General features: G+C 42.1%; 1 protein-coding gene across 1 annotated transcript in view; it reads left to right on the top strand.

Annotated features, from left to right (window-relative positions):
* nlgn3a (neuroligin 3a) overlaps window positions 1-18,086 on the top strand; it is a 257,150-nt gene that overhangs the window by 54,974 nt on the left and 184,090 nt on the right. Inside the window, exon 2 of the mRNA XM_041195469.1 lies at window positions 13,710-14,463. Coding sequence (XP_041051403.1) covers window positions 13,971-14,463 — 493 coding nt within the window. The 5' untranslated portion in view covers window positions 13,710-13,970. The remainder of the gene's footprint in view (window positions 1-13,709; window positions 14,464-18,086) is intronic.

Below are 18,086 nucleotides of genomic sequence, written 5' to 3' on the forward strand. Positions count from 1 at the left end.
TAGTCTATTGATGCTGCCTCCACTGTTTGGCACGCAAGTAGTCCAATGTTGCAGCTTCACCAGGCTGACACCTCACTCCACCAACTGGCCTCATCACTGCTCAGTTCACTTCCCACCTCATCATTTACCGCCAAAAATGTCTATCAACCATATTCATACTTCACCTTCATAACTTCACCTCCCCTTATGTATTTAGCACTTCTGCAAGCCTCAAACCCATATCTCACACATTGCCAGTTATTCAACTATGACAGGCACATCTCTCTACACAGTGCATCACATTCACTGACACATTTTTCTTTCTCTTTCTGTACTACACGGTGACAGACTGCAGGCAAAGGATAGGCATGCCCTGATCCTGATGGGGAAAATAATACTCGCCATCATTGGGTCAGCTATGACTGAGGCTGTGGCCAGTAGTGGGGCTGAAACCATCAAAGATGATGGTATGCTCATATCTAATCCTCCTCCTCCTCCTCACATCCCACTTGACCCTCATTCCACAATCTCTTCTGATTTCAAGTTGCAGATGATGTAAGCATGCAACTCTTGCTTCCACCCCTTTCCCTCCTAGCAACACCACCCTTGTGCCTTTCTCCTTTCAGGTTGCATCCTGATGAAGCAGAGTTGCAGGACCAAGAAGTGAAAGGAGAATATACTGATGATGAAGAAATACAACCTCACACTCGCAGCCACCAATTTAGTCACTGACGTGGCATAGAGGGTAGCAGGAGGTAGAGTCTGCAAGTGGTGAGACACTGGTCAATAGTGGCCCACAGCCATAGCAGTGGCAAAGTATAGTGCAGGTGCCATGTTCCCTGAGGTTGAGGTTGCACATGGGTACTGCTGCAGAGGACTCAGATGAGGACACTAATGGGCAACCTATAGAAAAAGGCTGATGGTATGCACACAGACCTGCTTGGTGTATGGGCAGAGCTGCCATAAAGCCTATGGTCACTGCCAAGGAGCAAGGAGGAATCCAGCTCTAACCTTGCATATTGCTTTCTGCAGAGCTTGGAGCCCATTCTTTTCAGATTAGAAGTCGTGGCCAGTTCTATTAGCACACTTTTGGACCCTGATGACTGATATTTTAGCTTCCATTGCAACACAGGCAGATGCCATCTAACTTCAGCTTGTTGCCACACAGTTTCAGACTGTTGCCATCATTGTACGGATATCAGTTTTCAAAGGGCTTGCAAGAAAGTAGCCCAGCAGCCTGCTCACCAGCAGGTTATGAGGAATGCTGAGGCACTGCTCCAAGGGAATAGCAGTGACTCCATGGAGCATGAACCTTTGAACCTCCATCAGGATGGTAGTATTTGACCTCGATCCTACCACTGTCAGTTCACATTCCCTTGCTGGTGCCTCTCAGCCAGCCAATTTTGACTTCTGCTCATGTCAATGGTGCAGTCCAAAGCTGGGCCTTTTAGGGCAAAACTGCTTGAGACCAACCTGCAAAGTCACCTGCAGTCTCCACCACTGAAATACAGCAGCCTTCCACTCTGATCTGCCCTTCTTTTATAATAATTTAACTCACATGTCAAAACATATTTTCTGTTGTTCCAATGTCTATTTAGTTGATTCCACGTGAAGTCCAGGCAAATGTCATCAGCTCCTGCTGGTTGAAACTTTATGGGGTTTTCCATAGAAGATGTATCCAGATGAATATTATCAGTTCTCATTGTATGAGCAATTCTCCTGCTGTTTGAGGTGGCACAGTAACAGTACCTCGTTCTAAAGTTAATGAGGGTTTGAGTGACCCTATTCCTGTACTATTGTCTGTGGTGCAGACTTTAGTTGTATAATTCTTTTGAGTGTATTGTACTAATCATATGTCCTTTGTGCCGTTGTATTGGGTAAGCAGATTTCTTGATTGAGCATCTCCAAAGCCTTTTTGATGAGTCATTGTGTTTTCACTAAATATCCAAATTAACCCCTAGCTGCCCAGCCCTGTATTGCTGATTATAGCTTTTCTTTTGTAATTTATAGTTCCAATCATGAGGTCAAAACATGTCTGTGGTTTGAAATTATGTTTAATAAATTTCCCAGTTGGAGGGGATTTCGATCCAACAGAACCACCCTCTGGTTACTTGTGGTGGCCAAATGCTGATGGAACAGAAGATTACCGTAGAATGAAAGTGTCATTACTGCTGCCAAGATACTGGCCTACATGATTGGCTGAGTTTGGTTGCATACTGACTGGACATTGAGGGAGTGGCCCCCCTTCTGGTTGTGGTTCATCTCTGAATTTACTTTCAGTAAAAATATATATATACAAAAACTGAAATCTTTCAGTGACAAGTCTATCTAAACACCCTAGCATGCAGGTTCATGAACAAAACCTATATTTAGGTATTATACATTGTCCATAACATTTTCAAAAAGGAATTGAATAAACACTTAAAGGAGAAAGAATTGCAGGGATATGGTGAAAGAGTGGGGAATTGGAAGTAACTAGATTTTTGTCCAAAAGGGTTGACTTATGTTCAGTTTAAGAAATTTTGCTGCACTGTTCTATGATAACAGACTGATTTACTTTATAAATGATTCCCTTCCAAGTATTGCAATATACCTAGCCTTGACACAATTTACAGTTACAAAGCACTGTTTTTATTGCAATAACTGTTGTGTTGTCTACGTGATTGTAACAGTGTCTCCCCTTCTGACAGTTTGCATGTCACAAGTTATCTGTTATATTTAAATAACATTCATTTACTTTCATGAACTCTGGATGCCCCAATGTGCTTTACAGTCAATTAAGTAATGTTTGAAGTCAGTGTTTTAATATAGGAAACACAAAACTATGAGATAAATGCCAATGAATCTTTGACATTGAGCTGTGGGGAAAGGCCCTCAGTTTAACATTTCTTTGAAAGTCAGCACATCTAGCAGTGCAGCAGTCCCTCAGCACTGTGTTTCAGGAATTGTGTTTTTTCTTCATGGAAAGGATGTAGAATTAAGTTGTATTCAAGTGTTCTGTTTTAAAGCTAAGTGTATTCAAACAAGCTTTTTAAAATATGAGATCAAAAGTGGTTAAAATAATAAGATAGGCCACAGAGACCAAAGAACATAAGCAATATTTTAACTTGTGTTGGTAATCAATAACTATCTCACAGAAATTGTGTTGGGAACACTACAGCCGCAGGTACTCAACGTAACTGTTGTCCCTACCCCCTAGCTGTGAACATGGGGAGATAAAGATAGGGATGACAAAGACAGAAAAGGCAGCATTTTCTTAAGTTAAGTTCATGACCAATATCTTCCGTTTGTTGCTTTGTCATTCTAAAATTGAAGGAGCATCTTTTCTGACTTGCTATGGAGCATTAATGCAAGTTTTCGAATGCTGGAAATATCACATGGGCTGTAGGCAAAGTGGGCCCCTTTGAGGCAGTTGTGCTTACGATCGCTGTAGCTGACACTTGCTGAATGATTTTTGGCATTTTGATTCTCTCGCATGAGGAAGCATAGTGATACGGTGATCTAAGGAGTCATTCATCTGGCCCTTGACAATGACCCATCAACCCCTGCTGAAAAATACCATGTCAACTCCAGCCTGATCAACCTATAAGTAGAAAAATGGGTACCTATGGTGTTGTCAGATCTTTGCCTCAAGGGAGGGTCTGCAGCCCATCCTCAAGCATATGGAGACCAGCGAAGCAAGCATTTTGCAGGTTGACTCCCAATACCTCCAGAGCAGTAGTTTGAACATTAATGAGAAATACTGTCACAGCCCTTCATGACTGAAGGCACATGTTGTGAGGCAGATGGAAAGAGGACATCCTTTCCTTTGTGGCCACAGAGATCATTGTAATGGACAGTGCTACATTATGTCCACGCCTCGTGGTATTTGCATAGAGACAAGTGGTTTTTGTCCTTGCTTCTTCAGATAGTATTTTTTGTTCATAAGGAGACCCTGTCAGATTGGAATCTCCAGATGTTGCAGCAGTGCCAGCTTCCCATAAGAATCCCCTAGTTCTGGGCAGCTAACGCCACTTCTGCTTCTCACCAGTGCTTTGTGACTAACTTTATGCATCCTCCCTGTCTAGCTCACATCATTATCATCCATTATGTCTGTCATGGTGCTGAATTGATGCTTGTTCCATTGGGTGCTGTGAGGTGTCAGTTACCTGACACCTTAGAGACTTCAGTCTATTCCTCAGCTTGTCTAAACAAAAAAGAGAGTGGACCTGTAAATACAGATTTTTTGGCTGGATTACTCTAGATTTTGCAAATGCTGTGTTGTGCATGGAGCCAATTTGCAATCTCCGTGCATTTTGCGGCCATTTCTGGGATTTGCTGCTAGGTGAAATGGTGACAGTTCAATACATTTACCCTAATATGGGTGTCTTAATTTAAGTAACACATTAATTATGGTTAAATATGATGTATATTCCATCGTTATTGCCGTAACAACACTGGGATGCTGGAGGTGTTGGTACATCATTGACATACCATGTTTTTATGGTGGGTGGCAGGCAGTTTAAAGCTTGAATCTTTCTTACCTTCCGCTCCCCGCATTTCCACAAAATAATGTAATTGATTGTGAGGTGATTGATTAATTGATTTGATTTGGTGTGCATATTCTGTGCAAGCTTTTTAAATTTAAAACAAAAATTTAATCTGCTCTGCCACTGCCCTGAGATTGGTAACAACAAACTTTGTCCCTTCTATAAGGCAAACTCCTTGAAACAGGTGGGACCCAGCTAAAACTTTTAAATGAAGCTGACCCCATAAAATTTATTGGTGTTAGCTGCAGCATATTTTGGGCACAAACCTAGCCCTCCCTATCATACACTGGGTTTCCAATGAGAACAAATGTTCTAGCTGAAGCACATTACAAACTCAATTGCATTGCAAAGTACTTATAATGGTATGGCAGAAAGGCAGTGTGCCACTGACGATCAGAGTGCTAAATTGCTTGACATGTTCATAATGAAGAATGGTGGTTAGCTGTGTGGTAGCTTGCAATTTCAGTATGATCCACTCCTTCTGCACACCTATACATCAATTATTGCCAGCTTGACCCCTTAATGGGTTTAAGACATCCATGTTCTTTTAGTCTTCCACTATGCATCTTTATTTCCTCTTAACAAATACCATCTTTTCTGCAAGTAGAAGTTATGAAAGATGACACAGTGCAGAAAACGTTGAAGAATCAGGGACAAAAGCAAAATGCTGTAGATGCTGAAAATCTGAAATTAGAACAGAAAAGCTTGAAAAACTCAGCAGGTCTTGCAGCATATTTTAATTTATTCTTGGGATGTGAACGTTGTTGGCTAGGCCAGCATTTATTGCCCATCCCTAATTGTCTTTAGAAGGTGGCGGTGAGCTACCTTCTTGACCCACTGCCAACAAGTAGGTACCCCACAGTGCTGTTAAGGAGAGTGTTCCAGGTGTTTGTCCTAGCAACACTGGAGGAAAAGCAATATAATTTCATTTCAGGATGGTGTATGATTTGATGGGGAACTGGTAGGTGGTGGTGTTCTGCTGCCCTGTTCCTCTGGTTGAGATCGCAGGTTTGGGAGGTGCTGTCGAAGGAGCCTTGGCGAAAGACTACAGTGCATCTTGTAGATGGTACATACAATTTGCCACTATGCACCAGTGGTGGAGGAAATGAATGTTTAAGGTGGTGCTTGGGATACTGATCAAAGGGGCTGTTATGCCTTGGATAATGTCGAGCTTCTTGAGTGGTGTTGGAGCTGCACCCATCCAGACAAGTGGAAAGTATAGCATCATACACCTGACTTGTACTTTGCAGATGTTGGACAAGCTTTAGGGAGTCAGGAAATAAATCATTCGCTACAGACTTCCCAGCCTCTAACCTGCTCTTGTAGCCACAGTATTTATATGGCTGGTCCACTTAAGTTTTGGTGGAGAGAGAAGTAGAGGTAATGTTTCAGGCCCATGAACTATCATCATAACTGGAAAAAGTTTAAAAACCTAATAGATTACGAGCAAGTGAAAGGGTGGAGGGCAGGAAAAATTAAATGACAAAAAGGTTCATGGTGCAAAGCCAAAGGGAGTGGTAATGGGTCAAGTAAAGAAACAAAAGATATGCCTAGAGGGGTTGTGAATGGCAGGATTATGAATAGCTGCTGTCTGAAAGGAAAGGAAAAACAGACAGAGAAAAAAAACAGCAAAGTGAAGGGAAACAATCTGGCTATTGAGTTCACATTCTAAAATTGCTGAAGTCAGTATTGAGTCCAAAAGGCTGTAAAGTGCCCAGTTGAAAGATGTGATGCTGTTCCTCAAGCTTGTGTTGAGCTTCGTTAGAATGCTGCAGAAGGCTGAGGTCTGAAAGATCAGAGTAGGAGCAATGTGGAAATTAAAATGACAGGCGACTGGAAACTTGGGGTTATGCTTATGGACTGAAAGGAGTTGTTCTGCAAAAGAATCATCCAGTCAGCGCTTGTAGTTGAGATAACATCATGAGTAGCGAAAGCAGTAAGCTAAGTTGAAAGAAGTACAAGTGAATTGCTGTTTCACCTGGAAGGAGTGTTTGGTCTTGGACAGTGACGATGAGGAAGTAAAACGGCAGTTGTTGCAAGTCCTGCGCTGGTATGGAAATATGCAGTGAGATAGGAAGGTAAGGAGGTGTTGGGCATGATTGAGGAATGGACCAGAGTATCGCGGAGGCAACTGTTCCTTTGGAATGCTGAAAGGGAAGGAGAGGGAAAGACGTGTTTAGTGGTGACAAAACACTGGAGGTGGTGGAGGTTGGTCGTTTGGAAGGTCAGAACAAGTTCTGGGAGGGAGGGGAAAAGTGAGGGCAGATATGCTTGAAGCAGGATGGACATGGTGGAGTGCCTTGCCAACCACTGTAGTGGGAAGCCTCGGTTGAGGAAAAAGGAAGGCATGGAAGCGCTATTATGAAAGGTTGCATCACTAGAATGGTTGTGACAGAGATGGAGAAATGGGGAGAATGAAATAGAATACTTACAGGAAGCAGGATGTGAGGAAGTGTAGTCAAAGTTTCTGTGGGAGTCACTTGGCTTATAGTGAGTTGTGGTTGCTAGCCTATCTCCAGAAGTGGGGAACAAGAAGTCAAGGAAGTGAAGGGAAGAGACCATGCTAAGGCAAAAGAAGGTTGGATAATGGAACGTCGATGAAATTTTCCAGTTCAGGAGAGGAATAGGAAAGGGCACGGATATAGTCATAAATGTACAGTAAAAAGAGGTGAGGGAGGGATCCTCAGTAGAACTAGCATGACAGGCATAGCTAGGACCTCAGAGGGTAAACATTGTAACACCTTTTATCTGGAGGAGGTACGTGGAGTTGCAGAAGTTCTCAACATGAGATCAAGTTCAGCAAGGTGGAGGAGGGTGTTGGCAGATAGAGACTAGCTGGGCCTAAATTCAAGGGAGAACTGGAGAGCGGTCAGACGGTTGGGGGATGGCAATGAATAGGGACTGGATGTGCATGTGAAAAAGGAGATGGCTAGGACCAGTCAAAGTGAAACAGTTAATATGTTGGAAGAGTTGCAGGTGGGAAGAGAGATAACAAGCAGAGAAAAATAGAGTTGAAGTAGAGTTGAGTGAGGTGGGAACAGACCAAAATAACGGGTCTACAAGGGCAGTCCTGTTTATGGATTTGGGAAGGAGATACAAAATGGGCTTTTTGGGCTGGAGGATTGAGGTTGGAGGCCATGGAGGGAAAATCTCCAGAGGAGATAACATTAGTGACAGTGCTGGAAACAATGGCTTGATGTTTGTTGATGGTCATGCTCCATGGGAGGTAGGAGGTAGTATGAGCGACTTGTCATTCAGCCTCTGTTTGGTAGAGGTCGGTATGCCAGCCAACAACAGCACCACCTTTTGTCAGCAGGAAGGGTCCATAGCAAGCCATCATAGTATTGGTTTACAGATTTCCTAAGATATCACTGAACCTCACATACCCAAGTCAATCTGTAAGAATCAAAAATAGAGAGCAGGGAAGTAGAGGCAGGTAGTCCTGCACCAGAAGCAGAGAAAATGCTGACCCCATTGTTCGCCATGCTGAATGTGTGTGGGAGCTCGCACTTGGATTGAAGAAGTCAAGTTCATGAGGATTTAAGGGACACTGCAAGATTCACCTAACCAGGGCTAAAGTGAAGGTATCTCCATAATGAAAATCAGCCCTAGGATTAGAAGTACTTGATTGGGAAAGGAAAAAAGATGCAGGCCATCAGGAAATGCGAATAGCTTTGAACTGGTTCCGTGAGACTAAAGTGAATAAAGAGAATAAAGGGATGATATAAAGTATAACTGTGGTGATAGATTTTTGGTCACTTTAAAAGTTAAATGGGGAAACTTTTCTTTAGTTTAGAGTTTAAGTTGCCTACAAAAATAGTGCTTAGTCTATGCTACTTTTAGTTTATTACAGTAAAAGTTATAAAACTTGAAATTCTATTGTGTGATCCTTTCAGTTTGTCACTGCGAATTCAAATTTCTTAAAGTTTAGCAGTCTCTACAGGATGATAACATAATCAGTTGCTACTTGCACGTGCATGTTAGCTAGCTGAACTATGGTTCTTGAAATTCTGGTTCATCACAAATTGTTGTCACAGTCTAATTTCCTACTTTATTATGCAAATACTGAAGGAAAGTAATGTTGCATCAGGGCAGAACATGGAAGATCTCTGATTCAGCTGCATGCTTAACAGTGCATACAAACCAAATATACCTTCTAATTGCACAAACAATAATTTTTAAGTCATTTAGCAGATAGAAGGTTTTTCTGACTGCTTGAAGAAAGAGCTGTGAGACGGTATCTATACTTTTCTCCTGAGCTCATGGCCAGGGTTTGGGTTTAGTCCTACACCCTCTATCCCCTTTCTCTCTGGCACCCTGCCACTTCAGGTCAATAACTCAGTCCTTCTCGCTCAGGTGAGAAGGACTATTGTCAACAGCTACTATTAGTCTCCAAAGAACTCTGTCCAAACCTGCAAGTGAGAGAATTCAGCTGCAAGCACCGTTAGTTAAGTACACTGGTCAATTGATGATCCTTGTCATGTACCTGTTGCTTCTGTGAGATCATCGGCTAAAATTCAGAAATCACCATATCAAAGAGCTGAGGTCAGAGGTCAACGAAGGCTTGGAGGGTCAGGGCATAGTGGGGTGGGGAGTGTGGGGTGGTCGTTGGGGGCTTGGCAGGGGGTTGAGGTGTTAGGGGGTCAGGGAGCGGGGTGGCGGTGTATTGTGGGTTGGGGTGTTAGGGGGTCGAGGGGGTGGGGGTAATAAGACCATAAGATCTAGGAGCAGAAGTAGACTATTCGGCCCATCGAGTCTGCTCCACCATTCAATGAGATCATGGCTGATCTGATAATCCTCAGCTCCACTCTCCTGCCTTTTCCCCATAACCCTTGATTCCCTTACTGATTAAAAATCTGTCTATCTCTGCCTTGAATATACCGAATAACCCAGCTTCCACAGCTCGTTGCGGAAAAGAATTCCACAGATTAACTATTGCCTGAGAGAAGAAATTCCTCCTCATCTCCTCATAAAATCCCTCCATGGTCGGAATCAACCTGGTGAACCTTTTCTGGACTGCCTCCATTGCCAGTATATCTTTCCTTAGATAAGGGGTGGTGGAGGGAGGTTTCGGGGGGGCATAGGTGGGGGATGGGGGCAGGGAGGATGGCTGGGTGATGGGTGGCAGGGGCATGGCTAAGGGATGGGTGGTAAGGGCATTTGGGTGTGAATGGGGGAAATGGGACCTGGGTTGGGAGGGGTGGTAGTCACGGGGGGACAGGATCATGACATCTGGAAACTTCCTCACTCTTGATTCCTGCCTCAAACATCTGTTTCTTGGTGCCTAAGAGGGTGAGGAGTTTTGGCCTGCCCTGTTGATTAGCCAGAACTTGAACACATGTTCTAGACTTGCAACTTGTCAGTCACTGAAGAAATACTGCATTGTTTGAGATGTTGTATTTTAGAATGAGACATTAAGACAAGGCTCCATCTGGATGTAAAAGATTCAAGAGCAGACAGATTCCCATCATTATTCCCAGATAGGATTGTCAGGGTCTACATAAATGGTTAGTGGTATTTTTGCAGGTCTGACAAAATTAGCAACACGGTTCCTGATCACATAGTATGCCTTTATTCATGAAATGCAATGTAGAGTATGGCATGCTGTAGTTGCGTTCTCCTGAAGAAGTTTCCAGTAGAATGTTTAGACACCGGCATCTCATAGTCATATTCACTGGCATAGTTTCCTTTGGAAAGAGGAACCTCCACACACTGTCTGCTGGAGTTACATCTCTGCAGATGCAAGATGCAGATGCCAACCCCTTAAACTCCCTTATCAAATCTGCCCCATTACACTACATTAAATCTAGAATTGCCTGTTCCCTAGTGGGCTCCACCACAAGCTGCTCCAAAAAGCCATCTCGTAGACATTCCACAAATTCCTTTTCTTGGGATCCACTACCAACCTGATTTTTTTCCCAGTCTACTTGCATATTGAAATTCCCCATGATCACTGTAACCTTGCCTTTCTTACACACTTTTTTATCTCCTGGTGTATCTTGTGCCCCACATCCTGACTACTGTTCGGAGGCTTTGCGGTTTCTCAACTCTACACACACAGATTCTACATTATCTGACCCAACATCATTTCTTGCTATTGACTTAATTTCATTTCTTACTAACAAAGCAACCCCATCCCCTCTGCCAACTTGCCTATCTTTTCAATAGGATGTATATCCTTGGATATTTATCTCCCAGTCCTGATCCCCTTGCAGCCATGTCTCCGTAATGCCCATCACATCATACCTGCCAATTTCAATCTGCGCCACAAGCTCATTTACCTTATTTCGTATACTGCGTGCATTCAGATACAACACCTTCAGTCCTGTATTTCCCATCCCCTTTCTCATTGTCATCCCTTTATCTGATGTTCTTGAAGTCAGATTCCTAGCCCTTTCCAAACACTCTGTCCTATTTTGTATTCTGGATACTTTAATATCCTCTCCTGGGCTCTCCTTTCTTTTCAGTTTTTTCATAATTTTCCATGAAGTTGAATCCATCCCCCTACACGCTAACCTGCTGCTTTGTTTCCCATTAGTTATACTTCTTGGAGTTATACTCTTCTCTCCCCCACAACTTTCTAGTTTAAAGTCCTGTTGACCACCCTATTTACCCTTTTCGCTAGAGATGAATGTACTTGTCCATTTATAATCATGCCCAGCCATATGAAATGGACACCCAGGATTGCTTGGCGATAACAAGTACATAGAAGATCATGGAAGGGATAATATATTTCTACTCTTCATTCAGTTTTTCTTCTTCTCGCATTTAGATTCCAATAAGGCTTTGTTCGGGTTTTTCTAATTTTTTTATTTCTGGCCCTAATGGAGAATCCTTCTATCCGATATGTTTGAAAGAAGGAGAAGAAGAAAAAGGGGAGGAAGGTAGGGATTGGAAGCAGATCAGGTTGCTCAGGAAGTACTCCCTGCACAATCGTTGGTACCCATACACCTGCATCTGCAGTCAGAGATGAATGTACAAACAAACAATGCTGGAAATATTCAGCAGGCCAGGAAGCACCTGTGCAAAGAGGAGAAAAAAAAGAATTAACATTTCAGGTTGATGATCTTTCACTAAAACTGGAAAATGATATAGATTTAACAGGCATTAAGCAACAACAGGCATCAAAAGGGCTGGAGCTCACCACCACCACCTTCTGAAGGGCAATTAGGGATGGGCAATAAATGCTAGGCTAGCCAGCGGTGCCCACATCCCGTAATTGAATTAAAAAAGAAAAGGACAAAAGGGAAATTCTATGATAGGGCAGAAAGCAGGAGTGAGCCTCAGAATTATTACCAGTACCTTCTTTCCAAAAAAAAAAGGGAGCAGTGATTATTAACTGAAATTGTTGAACTCAATGTTGAGTCCGGAAGGTTGTAAAGCACTAATTGAAAGATGAGGTGCTGTTCCTCGAGCTTCTGTTGAACTTCTTTAGAACAGTGGGAGGGAGCCAATGATGGAGATATCAGACTGAGAATGGGATCGACGAAGAAAATGGCATTCAAGCATTCTGCATACCCAAGTGCCAGGAACCAATTTACAGGATGGCTATTTCCATAAATTAAAATGTAAATAAATCTCCCATGTTTCATCAAAGTGATCCGCAACCAATGGAAATATTGCCACATAGGGAAACTAAGCATAATAGTAAAATAATCTTTCAGTGCCACAACATTAAGACGACACTTTAGCAGACGACAAGGGTGAGCATACCCAAAGGAAACTGGGACAACAGGCACAATAACACCATTAAGATAGGTTAATGTTAACCAACTGAATTGTTGGATGTTCCTCTGAAATAATCCAATTATTTGTCATGTTTTCATTGGCATTGCGCAAAAGAATCCTTGTCCATAGTGGTCAAGATCCAATGCATGCTGATTGGCCAAATTATCATTGATAAAAGAAGTCCAGGTATATCCTTGGGCTATATGCTTTTCAGGCCCTCGGAGACCCACATGCAGATCAGTACTATCTGCTGCAAGGGCAACAGAAACTGCCATGCAGTATAAGGCTAGCACATTCAGTGACAGTTTGGTCATTTGCTGCTTGAAGTTTGACTCCACCTCCCAGCAGGCTTGCCATAATGCATGCCATGATGCTGCAGGAAACCCTTTTTGCAACCACTAATTATCTCCGTTCTTTAAATTTCAATGATATGTAATTTTCCACTTCCACCACATGTTAAATCTGCATCTGTTTTTATCTATAATTATGATAATATGCTGACCTTGGAAAGTTGGGTCAAAAAAAGTTACATTTCTGTGCATGGCAGAGCAAGCTTATCTCTAATCAATTAGGTGTAAGCTGTGTCCATAATCAGAAAATCTATATTGGTGTTTCAGTAGCAATTTCCAGCATTTTGATGTTCGATTTGAAAATAATGGCATTGTAATTTATGTCTCATCATGTTATTTCAAATTTTAGAAATGCCTTCATACGTCATTAAGTCCTAATTATAAATTAGTTGGTTAAATACAGTGGCCCTGAAGTTCCAGGGGCACTGCTATATCACCACAAATGTTGCAAAGTGCAGCACCCCATCTACTGTTCCCCAGGTTACACAGTCCACCCAAATCCTGGGCATGGGGTTCAGTTGTATATCTGGGGTCAGCAGGACGCTCAGCCAAGTCTGGCCCAGTTTACATATATGAGGCAGAGCAGTGCCATGCTGCCAAGGTTCAAATGAACCAAGTAACTTCTAAAGTTTTGGCTTCCACTTTAAACTACTCAGGGCTTGAGAGGGGAAGTAACATTGATCTGGATTGATTACCTTATTCTAGTTAAGATTTGGAACTCATGCCATGTCTTAAATGCTGTGAGTTCTACTGAGGTATCTCATGAGAGTAAAGGGAAGAACTCTTGTGATAGCTTACAAACTCCTCTTATATTGCCCCTTGAAACAGGGGGACTGTGGGCAGAAGATGTTGGCCTGGCCTCAGATAGCCTTAGACTTAAAGGTCTAGTCTAAATGTGGCAGAAATAGAACTTGTCATCTGATAACCCAGGAATTTCAGTGTCAAAAATTATGTTCCTCCTAATGAATAAAACAACACATTTGGGTGGCTGAGGATTTAATAACTGTAAGTCTGTGTTTACTCATTTGCTGAGTTTTTTAAATCCTTTTTTGCCCCTTTCCTTACAGATCGGGCTTCGTATACAGATGCGTGAGCTAAATTTGTTTCTGTTTACTTGTAACAGGATTTGTCTTTGAAATAGAAATGCAAGTGAAGAATAATCATTTATCTGGATGACAAGATGTGCACCTTCCAGATCTGAAACTACTGGACAAGAATTTTGCTGCAGGATGATTACTTGGCTTTGCAGCTCTCCTATGGATTGACAACCTTGTGGGAACGAGTGTAACAAGATAAGAACCTCCCTGTCCATGACCTTTGGATTTATTGCAGTTATTGATTGGCACCAAGGGCTTTTGGAATTTATATTGGTGAGAGTCTGGTAATGTCATCGTGTACAATGTTTCTTTACACAAGACGGAGTTGTCCTTTATCCTTTTTGCAACGCACAGCCACCATTTTCTTAAATGTAGACTGCAGTACTGTTCTGTGGATATTCAGCTTCGCTGTCAGGGTCATAGTGCTGGAGGGTCAGATCAACAACCCAACTGTGAATACTCATTATGGAAAACTGCGGGGGATCCGAATTCCCTTGCCAAGTGACATACTTGGGCCAGTGGATCAATACCTGGGAGTTCCATATGCTAGTGCTCCCACTGGAGAGAAAAGGTTCCAACCACCAGAACCTCCGCCTTCCTGGTCTGGAATACGTAATGTTACTCACTTCGCCCCTGTCTGCCCACAAAACATTCACGGTATGGTACCAGAAATAATGTTACCAATCTGGTTCACGGCAAATTTGGATATAGTTGCAACATACATCCAGGATCAAAATGAAGACTGTTTGTATCTAAACATCTATGTCCCCACAGAGGATGGTGAGTCAGTGGGGGACAATCCAATGCTTCTTTTGTCTGGTTCTTTGTTACTGTTTGTCTGTATGTTGCTCTCTAAGCATGAGGTGGTTCCCTATTTCCCATCTGCCCACCCCTCCCACCCCCACCCCCCCATCCCCCTCCTGCATGCAGTTGTCATGTGGCTCATGTTGTGGCTTCTCCTTGCCTTGACCTTTACATCTCTTACTGTCAATGGCACTGTTATGGTTCCTCTTTTGTTTCTTTGGCACAGTTTGTCAACCAAAAGCTAATTATCACTGCAAAAAAAAAATCTGAAGCCAGGTGCATTGACCACAGGGTTAATTCTCAGTGTTTGGGGTTCACACTGTAATGTGTGAGGGGACAAATGGGTTGGAAGGTTTGCGAAGAGTGATTGCAGAAATATTCTCTCAGGACATGTTTGGATTGTGACTGAATGTCTGATGCAAGATCACTCTGAAATCCAGAGGATTAGGCTGTTATTTGGTATTTGGGGATATTATAATTCACTTCTTTGGGCTTATAATGTGAACAGGGCATATTGTTCATTCACTAAGACTCTGAACCAATTTCCAAAGACTCAGTACAAATTATCCATCAATCAGTGTAGATTAACCATAAATTAGTACCAGCTATTTATAAGTTGATGTGAATAACTCACAAACCAATGCAGATTAACCTAAAGCCAGTGTTAATTTGTCATACTGCACAATATAATCCAGCAATATCTGATTTGATCTTGTTTATGTTTTTATCAAAAACTATTAAAAACTGTTGGATTTAAACTTGTCTTTCACTGAGGCCTCTTGTCCTGGAGTTACTCTCATAGGTCTCACCATGGCCTGGGGCAAATCCCTCAAACATGGCTGTGAGCATCTCTGTGTAGGGAATTGGGCTAGTCACTTACACAGAGGCTTCACAATATACTAGGATTGGTTTATCTTGTTAACACTTTGACTCATTAAAATGAGTGACATCAGCACTGGGGCAATACTTCAAAATTAAGTTGTAAGTGTAATTCAGACCTGCTGTTATACCCCTCCTGATCATTCTGAACTCCAGATTCAGAGCACTTCCAATGCACCTGTGTAATGTTTCTATTTCTCTTACACTTCATACTTAAGGTCTCTGAGTTAGTTTGCCAATTAATGTCTGAATTTATGCTGTGGACATTTTTCAACTGGGAATCAAAATGTTACCAGCAGAATTCATTTTGTACCCAAGGCAGGAATTGGTCTAGATTCGTATCAAGTTGGTGAGATGAGGTAGTCATTCAAATACCGTTGAATGCATTATTTACTTATAAACACAAGCTGAGAACTTGGTCTTATGCTGAAAACCAATGCAAAGTGGGCAGAGTGCAAAGATAAAGTCATGAATTCTAAAACAGAATTCTAATGCAGCTTGCTAGTCTGGGCTGCCTGAAAATTGACCAGGTCCTGGGAGGGGAGATAAATAGGAGAGTGGTGTGGGAGGGGAGATAAATAGGAGAGTGGTGAATACAATCTGGTTGCAGCCCACAGTATTGTGTGAAGCCAGGAGGAGAACTCATTAAAGTAATTTTTAAAAAAAATCACTGGTTCTTGATGCATGCCACACTGATTTTGCCAAATTTAGAATTGGGTTCTGAAACAGTTCCTGGTCACTATATTCAAGGGGCCTAATGTTGTTTTAGGTGGGTGCTTAACCAAGAACCTTACCAAACTTTAAAGCCAGTGAAGATAAGATGTCGCTAAGTTGTCATGGTGCAGCAAGTAAGGTAGGTGCACTCAAACTGGCCCCAACTCCTTCCACGCACCATTCTTGCAGCATAAGAGGGATTAAACTTCTTCTGTGAGTAAAAAGAGGTGGATTTATGTTGAGTGAGGACTAAACAGAACTGGATTTAGATTAAAGGAGGGGTAAGGAGAGGTGGAGTTAGACATTACCAGAGGTAAGGAGAGTTAGATGTAAATAGAAGAGGGTAGAAAGAGCTGAATATAGATAAGGTGAGGAATAATAGATTTGAATTAGAAGGTGTGAGGGCTAAAGGAGAGCTGCATTTATACAATATGAGGTATAAAGAAAATGGAATTTAGATAATGTGGAGCATCAGGGAGCTGGGTTTAAATTTAGTAAGAATTATTGAAGAGTTTGATTTGGGGTAAAGTACAAATCCAGGATGGAGAAGTTAGTGGAGCTAAAGGAGAATATAGTTCCAGGACCTGACTAGATACATCAAAGGACCATGAAAGGAATAGTAGAGGTCTTAGGAATAATATTTCCGAGTTTTATTGAGAGTGAATCTGTGCCGAGAACTGCAGAGAGGCCAATGTAATAGCCATTTTCAAGAAAGGTAACTGTTTATTTAGGTAATTGCAATTTATCACTTGTCGTACAGAAAATTTTAGAATTAAAAAAAAACTCTAGATGGAAGAACATTGATAGGAACAACCAACATGGATTTCGGAAAGGCATTCTTCGAGGAGGTGATATTTAGGTGAATGTGGGAAATGTACATGCATTCTCTGAAAGCCTTGGCAACATGCAACAACATGTATTTATATAGCATCTTTAACATAAAAGTCTTAAGGTGATTCACAAAGATATTATAAAACAAAATTTGACACCGAGCTACATATGAAGGGATATTTGGGCAAATGACCAAAAGCTTGGTCAAAGCGGGAGGTTTTAAGGAATGTCTTAAAAGAGAAAGATGAAGTAGAGAGGCAAAGGGGTTAGGGAGGGAATTCCAGAGTTAAGGGCCTATGCAGCTGAGGGCATGGCCTTCAATGGTAAAGCAATTAAAATCAGGGATGCACAAGGAGCCAGATTTAGAGGGATGCAGAAATCTCAAAGGGTTGTAGGGCTCGAAGCGATTTTAGAGATGGTTGGGGTGGGTAATGGGGCAAGGATGAGAATTTTAAAATTGACATGTTGTTCAACTGGGGGCTAGCATAGGTCAGTGAACACAGTGGGGGATTGTGAGGGGGCTTGATATGAGTTAGGACATGGTCAGCAGAGTTTTAGATGATGTAAAGTTTATAGAAAATAGAATGTTTGAGGCTAGCCAGGAGTGCAATAGAAAATTCAATACTGAAGATAACAAAGGCATGAAGGAGGGTTGCAGGAGTTGTAAGTTATGGAGGTGAAAATAGGCAGTCTTAGTGACAGTGCGGATACATGTTTGAAAGCTCATCTTGGAGTCAGATATGACATTGAGGTTGCAGTCTCATTCAGTATCCGACTGTTGCCAGTGAGAGGGATGGAATCAGAAGCTAAGGAATGGAGTTTATAGTGGGGAATGATAGAAAATGGCTTCAGTCTTCCCAATATTTAAGTGGAGGAAATTTTGGCTCATCCAATACTGGATATTGGACAAGCAATCTGATGATTTAGAGATAGTGGAGGGGTCAAAAGAGGCGATGGTGAGATAAAGTTCGGTGTTCACGTTTGATGTTTTGTTTCCAGATGATGTTCCCTAGAGGCCTCGAATGGATGAGAAATTGCAGGGATCCAAGGATAGATCCTTGAGGAGGGATGCCGGGGTAGATGGAGGAAGTGGGAAAAGAAATCATTGAAGGGGATTTCCTGGCTGAAATTAGATAGATAGAAATGGAACAAGGTGAGCCAAACAATGGTTGAGC

This window comes from Carcharodon carcharias, chromosome 9, assembly GCF_017639515.1.
Source record: "Carcharodon carcharias isolate sCarCar2 chromosome 9, sCarCar2.pri, whole genome shotgun sequence".
NCBI lineage: Eukaryota > Metazoa > Chordata > Chondrichthyes > Lamniformes > Lamnidae > Carcharodon > Carcharodon carcharias.